Source organism: Macaca thibetana, chromosome 5 (assembly GCF_024542745.1).
Source record: "Macaca thibetana thibetana isolate TM-01 chromosome 5, ASM2454274v1, whole genome shotgun sequence".
Taxonomy (NCBI): Eukaryota; Metazoa; Chordata; class Mammalia; order Primates; family Cercopithecidae; genus Macaca; species Macaca thibetana.
This window is the reverse complement of record NC_065582.1, coordinates 75,665-87,951: the sequence shown is the minus strand read 5'-3', so window position 1 is coordinate 87,951 and position 12,287 is coordinate 75,665. Positions and strand designations below refer to the sequence as shown.

Here is a 12,287-nt window from a genome sequence, read left to right as displayed (position 1 = left end):
ATTAGCTGGGCATAGTGGCAGGCGCCTGTAGTCCCAGCTACTCAGGAGGCTGAGGAAGGAGAATAGCGTGATCCCGGCAGGTGGAGCTTGCAATGAGCAGAGATCATGCCACTGCACTCCAGCCTGGGCGACAGAGCGAGACTCCGCCTCAAAAAAAAAAAAAAAAAAAAAAGTCTATAAAAATAAATTTGATAGTACACATTATTTTTATGCCCTTCAGGACCTAGATTTAAAAAAGTTGAGAAAACATGGATAGTGATGCATACATTTTCCTGTAATAGCCTAAATCATATTAAAGAACTAATGAACAGGTGACATGTCATAGAAAATTAGTCTTTTATTGTTTTCTACTGTGACGAATCTGACTTTGTTGATATGTCCTATACATTCAGCATTTGTACTTGGTTTCATAGCTAATTAAATGTTTATGCATGAACAACTGAGTACAGTATCGAAATACAATGTGTGCTGGCATTCATACTTTTTATAAATGCCATTGCAAGCAATGAAGTTGTGCCAGGAAAATCTGATTTCTAATACAAAAGGAATACTTAGCCAGGGCCTCAAGATCACTATATTTATTGAAAATGTCCTAAATTGCCATAAAAACATTATAACGTAAAATAACCCATTTCAATAAATAATGAATTAAAAAATACAACTGATATCTTTTATGGATTGGGGAAGTGCTAATGAGACAGAATGGCAATTGAAGCCAAAAGATCTGAATTCAGGTAAATAATTTTACTCATATTAGGTTTATGTTAGAGAAAACAATACTTCTGATCATATTTATTGCATTGCAGTATTTCAAAAATATGTACATAATATATAATTAATTTTCTAATGGTATACAAGTAATCATGTACAACAAATTATTACAATATGGTCTATTGATGGGAAGGGTGTTTCAAATGAAAAAACTTGGAATTTCGCGTGAGGTGGTGATAGATGCCATAGAAAATCTGTGTAAAATATTTCAATCATATATGCAACTATGGATATTTCTGCTTTTCAGAAAAATAATTTACTTTAAACATTTAATGCAGACAATTAAAATCACCAAGAAGTTACAGGAATTCACAGAATGCCTAATATATTTGAAAGGAAATTAAGAAAATGTCCAGGAACTGGAAGCAAATAAACGTGACAATGTTGACTGTTTGATTCCCGAGCTCTGCGGGGACCCAGAAACTTCCAGGGAAGCAAGGAAGGCCAGCTCGGTGTCGTCGCTCTCCTTGCCAGTTTCCAGAGCAGCCACAGTGGAGACTCCCCCCATGTTGCAGGATGCAGGAATCCATCCTCAGGCCATGAGGCCCGGGATGCGGCTTTGCTCTTGGGTTTCGCTCTGGTGTTCTGCGTGGAAGTGAACGCGATCCACACACCTGCGTGTGTGAGACTATCACGGCAACCGCGACACCCACGGGCACGGCCTCCTTCACGGAGAGAGGGCCCGGAAAGCTCAAGACTCTCATGGAGGTTCAGTCCCACACTCCACTCCACCCTTCCGGGCTGGCTTCTCCTTGCTGAAGAGGCGTGCGAGGCCCAAGAGCGGCTTCCAGTCCCCGCAGAATTCCTGGAGAGGCCGAGAGAGCCAGCCCCCGAAGACCGCCCCCCTCCCCCCTCCCCCCCCCCCCCTCCCCCCTCCCCCCTCCCCCCTCACCGTCCGCCCACCACCTCCCCCCGCCGGGGCTTCTCCGGCCCCACCCATACCCAGGCCACAGAGCCCTGGGCCCTGTGGTTCCCGGCTTCCGAGGGCGGGCTGACCCAGGGGTCCTCCCGCATTCCTGAAGGGGTGGAGCTTGGGGGCCTTTATAAGGGCCGCTGGCCGGCTGGGCCGGCCTCCTGGCTAGACCTGCGCGCTGTGCACAGGCCGACTGAGGGGCACGGGAGCCCGCCGGCCTCTCTCTGCCCGTGTCTGTCCGCGAAATTCCGGCCAGGTCTCCCCGCGATGGCTCTCCCGACACCTGCCGACGGCGCCCTCCCGGAGGAAGCCCGAGGACGAGGACGGCGAAGGAGACTCGTTTGGACCCCGAGCCAAAGGGAGGCCCTGCGAGCCTGCTTTGAGCGGAACCCGTACCCGGGCATCGCCACCAGGGAAGAGCTGGCCCAGGCCATCGGCATTCCGGAGCCCAGGGTCCAGATTTGGTTTCAGAATGAGAGATCACGCCAGCTGAGGCAGCACCGGCGGGAATCTCGGCCCTGGCCCGGGAAACGCGGCCCGCAAGAAGGCAGGCGAAAGCGGACCGCCGTCACCCGGTCCCAGACTACCCTGCTCCTGCGAGCCTTCCGGCAGGATCGCTTTCCAGGCATCGCCACCAGGGAAGAACTGGCCAGAGAGACCGGCCTCCCGGAGTCCCGCATTCAGATTTGGTTTCAGAACCGGAGGGCCAGGCACCCAGGCCAGGGTGGCGGGGCACCGGCGCACGCTGGCGGCCTGTGCAACGCGGCCCCCGGGGGATATCCCCCCGCTCCCTCGCCGGTGGCCTTCACCCACACCGGGGCGTGGGGAACGGGGCTTCGCGCACCCCACATGCCCTGCGCGCCCGGGGCTCTCCCACAGGGGGCTTTCGTGAGCCAGGGAGCAGGGGCCGTCGCCCCGCTCCAGCCCAGCCAGGCTGCGCAGGCAGCAGGGATCCCCCAACCTTCCCCGGCACGCGGGGATTGGGATTTTGCCTACACCGCGCTGGCTCCTCCGGAAGGGGCGCTCTCCCACCCTCAGACTCCCCGGGGGTGGCCTCCGCGCCCGAGCCAAAGCCCGGGGGACCAGGGCCCGCAGCGCCACAGCCTGCCGGGCCCTTGCTCGGTGGGACAGCCTGGGCCCGCTCGAGCTGAGCCGCCGGGCCAGGGTGTGCTTACGCCTCCCACGTCCCAGGGGAGTCCGTGGTGGGGCTGGGGCCAGGGTTGGGAGATCCCTGCTGCCTGCGCAGCCTGGCTGGGCTGGAGCGGGGCGACGGCCCCTGCTCCCTGGCTCACGAAAGCCCCCTGTGGGAGAGCCCCGGGCGCGCAGGGCATGTGGGGTGCGGGAAGCCCCGTTCCCCACGCCCCGGTGTGGGTGAAGGCGACCGACGACGGAGCGGGGGGACACCCGCCGGGGGCCGCGTCGCCCAGGCCGCCTGCGTGCGCCGGTGCCCCGCCACCCTGGCCTGGGTGCCTGGCCCTCCGGTTCTGAAACCAAATCTGAATCCGGGACTCCGGGAGGCCCGTCTCTCTGGCCAGTTCTTCCCGGGTGGCGATGCCTGGAAAGCGATCCTGCTGGAAGGCTCGCAGGAGCAGGGCGGTCTGGGACCGGGTGACGGCGGTCCACTTTCGCCTGCCTTCTTGCGGGCCGCGTTTCCCGGGCCAGGGCCGAGATTCCCGCCGGTGCTGCCTCAGCTGGCGTGATCTCTCATTCTGAAACCAAATCTGGACCCTGGGCTCCGGAATGCCGATGGCCTGGGCCAGCTCTTCCCTGGTGGCGATGCCCGGGTACGGGTTCCGCTCAAAGCAGGCTCGCAGGGCCTCCCTCTGGCTCGGGGTCCAAACGAGTCTCCTTCGCCGTCCTCGTCCTCGGGCTTCCTCCGGGAGGGCGCCGTCGCCGGGTGTCGGGAGAGCCATCGCGGGGAGACCTGGCCAGAACTTCGCGGACAGACACGGGCAGAGAGAGGCCGGCGGGCTCCCGTGCCCCTCAGTCGGCCTGTGCACGGCGCGCAGGTCTAGCCAGGAGGCCGGCCCAGCCGGCCAGCGGCCCTTATAAAGGCCCCCAAGCTCCACCCCTTCAGGAATGCGGGAGGACCCCTGGGTCAGCCCGCCCTCGGAAGCCGGGAACCACAGGGCCCAGGGCTCTGTGGCCTGGGTATGGGTGGGGCCGGAGAAGCCCCGGAGGGGGGAGGGGGTGGGCGGACGGTGAGGGGGGAGGGGGGAGGGGAAGGGGGGAGGGGGGAGGGGGGGGGGGGGGGCGGTCTTCGGGGGCTGGCTCTCTCGGCCTCTCCAGGAATTCTGCGGGGACTGGAAGCCGCTCTTGGGCCTCGCACGCCTCTTCAGCAAGGAGAAGCCAGCCCGGAAGGGTGGAGTGGAGTGTGGGACTGAACCTCCATGAGAGTCTTGAGCTTTCCGGGCCCTCTCTCCGTGAAGGAGGCCGTGCCCGTGGGTGTCGCGGTTGCCGTGATAGTCTCACACACGCAGGTGTGTGGATCGCGTTCACTTCCACGCGGAAGGGTTAGGGTTAGGGTTAGGGTTAGGGTTAGGGTTAGGGTTAGGGTTAGGTTAGGGTTCGGGTTAGGTTAGGGTTCGGGTTTGGGTTCGGGTTAGGGCTAGGGCTAGGGTTAGGGTTGAGGTTGGGGTTAGGCTGAAGTTAGGGTTAGGGGTAAGGATTAGGGTTACGGTTGGAGTTGGGGTTAGAATTGGGGTTAGGGTTTAGGGTTTGGGTTGGGGTTGAGGTTAGGGTTAGGGTTAGGGGTGGGGTATAGGGTTAAAGTTAACAATGGGGAATGGTTTTGGTTAGGGGTTATGTTTAAGAGTTAGTGGTTATTGTTAGAGGTTAAGGTTATGGCTGACTCTAGGCTTGGAGTTGGGGTTGGGGTTGTGATTTGGCCAGTGTGGGATTAAGGGTTAGATTTATGGATTACGGATTTGGGTTAAGCTTGACGTTAGGGGTAACACCACATGTCCTGGGTGACCCAGGCAGTGAGTCATTGACAGCCCTCCTGTTTGACCCCTGGCACAGCGTGGAGCGAAATGGCCCACTGACCTTTCCATACACTCCGACAATTCGTGATATAGTTTATGCAGTCATGCCCAGTGATTTCTATTGTTCAGTTTAATAGAATACCTAATTCTGTGTTTATTATGAATAAAGAGATTTCTTGTGGTTTTTTAAGAATATGAACCATATCTATTTTGCCTGCAAGTTGGAAGTTCCAATACTATAGGAAGCATAAGTGCATGGGTCTTTTATTTATAATGATGGGTCTTTTATTATAAGACTGAATTCACATCAAACTGAATCAGTATTTCCAGCTGTATGAACAGGGTGAGATATTAAACATTTAATGAAAAGAATTCCTTTCTTAGGTCACAGCAAGTACTAAATATGTCTAATTATCATGCCCACTAAGAAGATGTATTGTGATATTTGCAGTTAATCACTCATTCAGTTCCAAGGGTATTTATTAATTGCCTGCTCTGGGCATAACAACAATTGGAAGCAGCATGTTCACATGAAAAAAGCTTACCTGAGGCTCTAAGTCACAACTTTCCATGACCAGCACACATTTCTGACTTGAAATACATATCTAAAGCTTCAAATGCATGAATAGATATCCCAGTCTAGATCTAAGTTAATAGTTGCTTTGAATTAATTGTTTAAATTATCCTGGGAATCAGAAAGATATGTCTACATGAAACAATAAAGGTTATATTAGATTAATAAACTTTAGAAGATGATTTTAATCTTAATATATAAACATACTACCTAAGCACACTGTTTAAATACATCTGCAACCTACTATTTTTAGATTTAGGTAAATCATTAATCCTTAAATTTGGAAAAGATTCCAGTGTTAGAGCTCTAGACTATGAAACTTGGATGTTCTTCTAAAATTTTTGAGTTTTTATCCAGAAATACATATTTTCCTGGCACTGAGAACTGCAAGAGATTTCACTTGGAGTCTCCACATAGTCAACCATGTGTGATGTCAACATCAGTGTAATAGACCTATCACAAACATCCTGTGACTTTTATTTTTTTTATATACTTTAAATTCTGGGATACATGAGCAGAACGTGCAGGTTTGTTACACAGGTATACACGTGCCATGGTGGTTTGCTGCACCTGTCAACCCGTCATCTATGTTAGGTATTTCTCCTAATGCCATCCCTCCCCTAGGCCCCGACCCTGCAACAGGCCCCCGTGTGTGATGTTCCCCTCCCTGTGTCCATGTGCTCTCATTGTTCAACTCCCACTCATGAGTGAGAACATGTGGTGTTTGCTTTTCTGTTCCTGTGTTAGTTTGCCAAGAATGATGGTTTCCAGCTTATCCATGTCCCTGCAAAAGACATGAACTCATCCTTTTTTATGGCTGCATAGTATTCCATGGTGTATATGTGCCACATTTTCTTTATTCAGTCTATCATTGATGGGCATTTGGGTTGGTTCCCAGTCTTTACTATTGTGAATAGTGCTGCAGTAAACATACGTGTGCATGTATCTTTATAGTAGAATGATTTATAATCCTTTGGGTATATACCCAGTAATGGGATTGCTGGGTCAAATGGTATTTCTGGTTCCAGATCCTTGAGGAATTGCCACACTGTCTTCCACAATAGTTGAACTAATTTACACTCTCACCAACAGTGTAAAAGCATTCCTATTTCTCCACATCCTCTCCAGCATCTGTTGTTTCCTGACTTTTTAATGATCACCATTCTAACTGGCATGAGTTGGTATCTCACTGTGGTTTTGATTTGCATTTCTCTAATGACCAGTAATGATGAGCTTTTGTTCATATGTTTGCTGGCCACATAAATGCCTTCTTTTGAGAAGTGTCTGTTCATATCCTTCACCCCCTTCTTGATGGTTTTTTTTTTTTTCCTTGTAAATTTGTTTAAGTTCGTTGTAGGTTCTGGATATTAGCCCTTTGTCAGATGGATAGATTGCAAACATTTTCTCCCATTCTGTAGGTTGCCTGTTCACTCTGATGAGAGTTTCTTTTGCTGTGCAGAAGCTCTTTAGTTTAGTTAGATCCTATTTGTAAATTTTGGCTTTTGTTGCAGCAGCCCTATTGCCTCAAGGCCACCACAGACTTGGTGTGGAGGGTGGGGCAAGGAGGGTGAATAAGGGCTCAGGGTCTTCTGAAGATGAAGCAGAAGAATAGATGGCACTGACTTAGCAGAGTGGAAAATGTTTAACCCCAAGAGATGCCTACAGAGGCAGCTGAGCCACACCACAGACTCCTAGAAGGGCTTGTGTTAGGGTTCCCAAGTGTCTAGGTAAGCAGAGGAGATGGTGAGGCAGACACAGAGTGTCGGTTCAAAGCACATTGGGAAGACTGTGATCCCAAGATCCCTCAGTCCACGCTGGCAGTCAAATGCTCCTCCCTGACATCGGAAAAAGAAACAACTTATTTTCTTCAGACATTGAAACATAACTTTTCTAAGGCTCCAGGACACTGGATAATGCTGCTTATGCAAAGACAGTATTTAGTGAAAGCCAATTTACTGAGCAGGGAGATCTGCAGACTCTTTCTCCCTCTTGGCTCCCAGAATGCCAGGGTCAGGCTTGCAGTCTTAGGAGATTGGTGACCTCTTTTTGGAGAGGATCTGCAGATACCAACGTTTTCAGGGTTTCCTCAGGTCCAAGAGTGCCAGGATCCTGTGGACTCTTCCTTTGGGAAAGCAAAGGAAGACTCCATCTGTGCACACAGAATTCATTCATTATATTTTCTCGTTTTCTGTTTTCTTGATGCTATAGCATCTGGTGTTTACTGGGAAAAGATTGCCTTTCCCAGGGCCAGACAATTAAACTACCAATTGAGAACCCATACTCCTAACCACCTACTTTATCTGGCTCTGATACTGTAGGAGACAATACCGCCCTTCCTTAATCACCCCAGGGTGAGGTACTAGGCAACTAGAAATGGCACCTATGCCCCAGAGCCTGCTGAAGCTATTAACACTGGACAGCCTAAGCCTGCCTGCCCTGCCTGCCCTTGCTGTCCCACAGAGACCACAGCAGAGTCTCCTGCTCATGCCTTCCCCTCTCTCCTTCTGCCTCTGCCTGGGGCATCCCTGTGCCTCCTATTTCTAGGGATCTGTGAGTATGAACATATTTCCATGGGACAGTCACTTTCATGTCTGCAGATCTTAACATCCCTGATTAAAACAAATTCTGAGTACATTTTAAAACATAAGGCTTCCAATGGAATTTTTAAAACCCTTATATGGAGAATTTTAAACATATATGTAAATAAACAATGAATATAACAAACCCCTGTATATCTATAACCCTTCAGAACAACCAGAAACACATGGGCGATTCTGTTCCGTCTACATTCCCAAATAAAATTCATACATTGTGATTAGCTGATGTGTTTTTAAGTCTATATAATTTATACATTTCCCCTGTATCTCTTGTATATCATTTTCTTGTAATTTATTTGTTGAAGAAGCTGCGTTGATTTTCTTGATTCATCTTCAGAGTTTAAAATAGAATTTCACAAAAAGAAAAAAAAAAAAGCAGACGGAAAGAATAAAAATGTCAGAAAAGAAATCAATGGGATTTAAATGGTACAGCTGCTTTGGAAAACAGTCTGGCAGTTCCTCAAAAAGTGAGACATAGAATTACTCTTTGATCCATCAATTCTATTCAAATCTTCATACTGAAGAGAATTAAAAACATATGTCCACACAAAAACTTGTAGAGCAGCATTATCCATAATAGCCAAAAGTAGAAACAACCCAAACATCCACCAACTGATGAGCGGATAAATAACATGAAGTATTTCTACACAATGGAATATTACTCAGCCTCAAAAAGGAATGATTGCCAGAGGTTGGAGGAGGAAAAAATGGAAAATGCAGTGTTTCTTTCTTGGGTGCTGAAAATATGTTAGAATTAAATAGTGGTGAAGTCTGTGCTACTTCCAGAAAGTGCTAAATTGAACACTTTACATGAGTAAAATGTAGTATGTGAATTATAACTCAAAAATCAAGAACATTTTCCAGAAATAAAGTTTATGAATTTTCAGATTTAAAAGATCTATTGAGTTCCCCTCAAAATGAATTTCAAAGTTCTTCTACACTAAAGCACATTATTGTGAAATTTGATAACATCAGAGATAAAGATCTGAAAAGCTTCCAGAGAGGTGAAAGAAAAAGATCACCTGCAAAGAATCAAGAACGAAAATGGCACTGAAATTTTTCGCTGAAATTCTAGATATAATAAGAAAATGAAATTTGGCCTTCACATTCTGAGAGAAATAAATGTATTTTAAACCCAACTAAACCGTCAACCCAGTGTGAGAATAGTGCACAGGCATTTTGGGACATGCACAGCATCAAAGCTTTACCTTAGATCAGGAAGCTACAGTAAAATGGCAACCTAAGAAATGGGAGAAAGGAATTCCAGGAACAGGTGATCCATGCAGGAGAGAGAAGCAGCATTGCCGAGAGCCAGGGGTGAAGCAATTCAAGCTGGAGACACTGAGACAAACACAGGAGCGCCTGGCATTCTCTGAGAGGCAGTGCAGTGGTTCTGCACTGTGTGCAGAACTAAATGTGGCATTTACCTCTTATTGGTTATAATGTGCCTTCCCAGGCCTGCCAGCAGAGATTCTAAATCCTGATGCAAATGATATGGCAACACTTGTGATTATAGACATGAGTGTTTGAATCACAGATCCAGGTCCAAACCCAAATCTTCTCAGTAATTAACTGTATGCTGTCATTTAATTACTTAATCTCTCCAGCATGCCACTTCCTCAGACCAATTCATATGGGAATATAAATTCATAGGAGTGTTATAAAGGGTAGTTTGTACAATGAATTCGTGACTATGAAATGCTTAGCATGGCATCCAAAAAGTCCTCAATAAGTGGTGCAACAATATCTTTTTATTACAGGAAACACCCAATTTAGAAAACAGCGTTAATGGGGGATTAAGAGAAGTAACTACAGTCAGGTGAGCAGAGGGAGCCAGCGTGGGGAGGGCCTTTCCTAGGTGAGACACCCACCACATTTGAAAGTGGGATGCAGAGCCAGAGCTGAACATCAACCAGGACGGGCAGGAGTGAAGTAAATAGCTCATACCTGTTTCTTCATGGGTCAGTTCCTTTCATTTTCACTTTTGACTCTGATGCAAAATTAGAACTCTTCTCTGCTCAAATGTCAATATTCTTAATAAAGTAAAGTAAATAAGTAGGATCCAAAAAATTCAATTGCATAAAATACATGCTCTTGTTATTGCAAGGCAAATGGGAAATATTTTGCAGTTGGTCATCGCCATCACAATAACACAAATTCTAAAACTTACACTGTTTACAACTGAACCACACCCTCAAATAATCAAAAAATGGTCCCTCCCTAACCTCTCTCCCCAGCAAGAGAAGGTCTTTGGCCGCCCCAACCTGAGCAGGAGAGCAGGAGGAAAGTGGGAGCCCACAGCTGCAGTGGCAAGAAGCCTGAGGGCTGATGGCTTTGACCAAATAATAGGGAATTGGGTTGACGTATTTGAATCATTTTCCAGTAACTGATTTAGAAAACAGATCAGACTCATTGAAGGAGTTGGGGAATGGGAGCCGACCCCTCAGTCTCCAGCCTCCTCAAACTGCGTGTTTCTCCAGAGTGACCTTGAGCCTCTCCCAGCACAGATTAAAACCCATGGCTCTTCCAGATCTAAAATCTGAGGCTCTACAATTTAAGTCATAGTTAGGCACTTCCATACCTGTGATGGTAACATGCTTATATACTCAGTCTATCATTGTTTGATATTGAATGAAAGATACACATTTTGTTTACTTATTATGCGGTAGGTTGGCTGTATTCACTTGCGTTGTCTCAGAGTCAGCTCTTTTTTTTTTTTTTTTTTTTTTTTTTTAGATGAAGTCTCGCCTGTGGCCCAGGCTGGAGTGCAGTGGTGCAATCTCGGCTCACTGCAAGCTCTGCCTCCCGGGTTCATGCCATTCTACCGCCTCAGCCTCCTGAGTAGCTGGGACTACAGGTGCCCGCCACCATGCCCGGCTAATTTTTTGTATTTTTAGTAGAGATGGGGTTTCACCATTCACAGGATGGTCTCAGTCTCCTGACCTCGTGATCCACCCGCCTCAGCCTCCTGAAGTGCTGGGATTACAGGCATGAGCCACCACTCCTGGCCGGGTCAGCTCTTTATTTCCAAGAATACTGTCCCATTTCCTGGAGCCTATTGACTGGGGAAAAGATGTGTCAAAAGTTAAAAGTGTGTTGGGCAAAGCCTTAGAAACACAGCTTTTCTGACAAAAACAAGCAAGGGGGATAAGACTCCCTATTCAATTAATGGTGCTGGGATAACTGGCTAGCCATGTGCTGAAGATTGAGGCTGGACCCCTTTCTTACACCATACACAAAAATCAACTCAGGATGGATTAAAGACTTAAGTAGAAAACCCAAAAATATAAAAACCCTGGAAGACAACCTAGGCAATACCATCCTGGACATAAGAACAGGCAAAGATTTCGTGACAAAGACACCAAAAGCAATAGCAAGGAAAGCAAAAATTGACAAGTGGGATCTAATTAAACTAAAGAACTTCTGTACAGCAAAAGTAACTACCAACAAAGTAAACAGGCAACTTACAGAATAGGAGAAAATATTTACAAACTATGCATCTGACAAAGGTCTAATGCAGCATCTATAAGGAACTTAAACAAATTTATAAGAGAAAAACAACCCCATTAAAAAGTGGGCCAAGGACATGAAGAGGCACTTCTCAAAAGAAGACAAACATGTGGGCCAGGCATGGTGGATCAAGAGGCTGGGCCCCCACCAGCTCTAAGGTACACAATCTCAAAGTAATCCTAGCACTTTGGGAGGCCAAGGTGGGCGGATCAAGAGGACAGGAGATCGAGACCATCCTGGCTAACACGGTGAAGCCCCGTCTCTACTAAAAATACAAAAATTAGCTGGACGTGGTGGCAGCCACCTGTAGTCCCAGGTACTTGGGAGGCTGAGGCAGAAGAATGGCATGAACCCAGGAGATATAGCTTGTAGGGAGCCAACATCCTGCCTCAGCTTTCCGAGTAACTGGGACTGCAGGTGCCCGCCACCACGCCAGGCTAATTTTTTATCTTTTTAGTAGAGACAGGGTTTCACCATGTTAGCCAGGATGGTCTCGATCCCCTGACCTCATGATCCACCCACCTCGGCCTCCCAAAGTGCTGGGATTCCAGGCGTGAGCCACCGCACCCGGCTGGAAAATCTTTTCTTCTAAGGTGAGATGCAGCCCCCACTGAAGAGGAAAACACCAGAGAGTATTAAAAAGGAAAAACCAAGGTAAACTGAGGAGCTTCTTGACAGGAGACACAGCAGAGTCCACCCAGCTGGGGTGAATCTCTGCAGTTCCCCAACAGGATAGTGAGCAGGACCCCCAAGTCACTGGTCCCTGCAGCATGGGAGCAGCATGAGCCATCTGTGGTCACATTGTCTCCTCTGGCAGCACACAGGTATTTTGTGGAACTGAGCATTTTCCAGGTCTTGCTGGAGGTCATTCTGTGTGAATTTGATGGAGCTCTTTCTCATGGGCTTTTTTTCTAAGTGTGGGAGAGCATGGCCTGCAT

At 48.0% G+C, this 12,287-nt stretch overlaps 1 protein-coding gene across 1 annotated transcript; it reads left to right on the top strand.

The window, feature by feature from the left end:
* The first annotated feature begins 1,814 nt into the window (after positions 1 to 1,814).
* Positions 1,815 to 3,172, top strand: LOC126955027 (double homeobox protein 4C-like). The gene has a single exon (XM_050791142.1). It carries the CDS (start codon positions 1,952 to 1,954, stop codon positions 3,170 to 3,172), a length of 1,221 nt encoding a protein of 406 aa, XP_050647099.1. The 5' UTR covers positions 1,815 to 1,951.
* Positions 3,173 to 12,287: the final 9,115 nt, after the last annotated feature.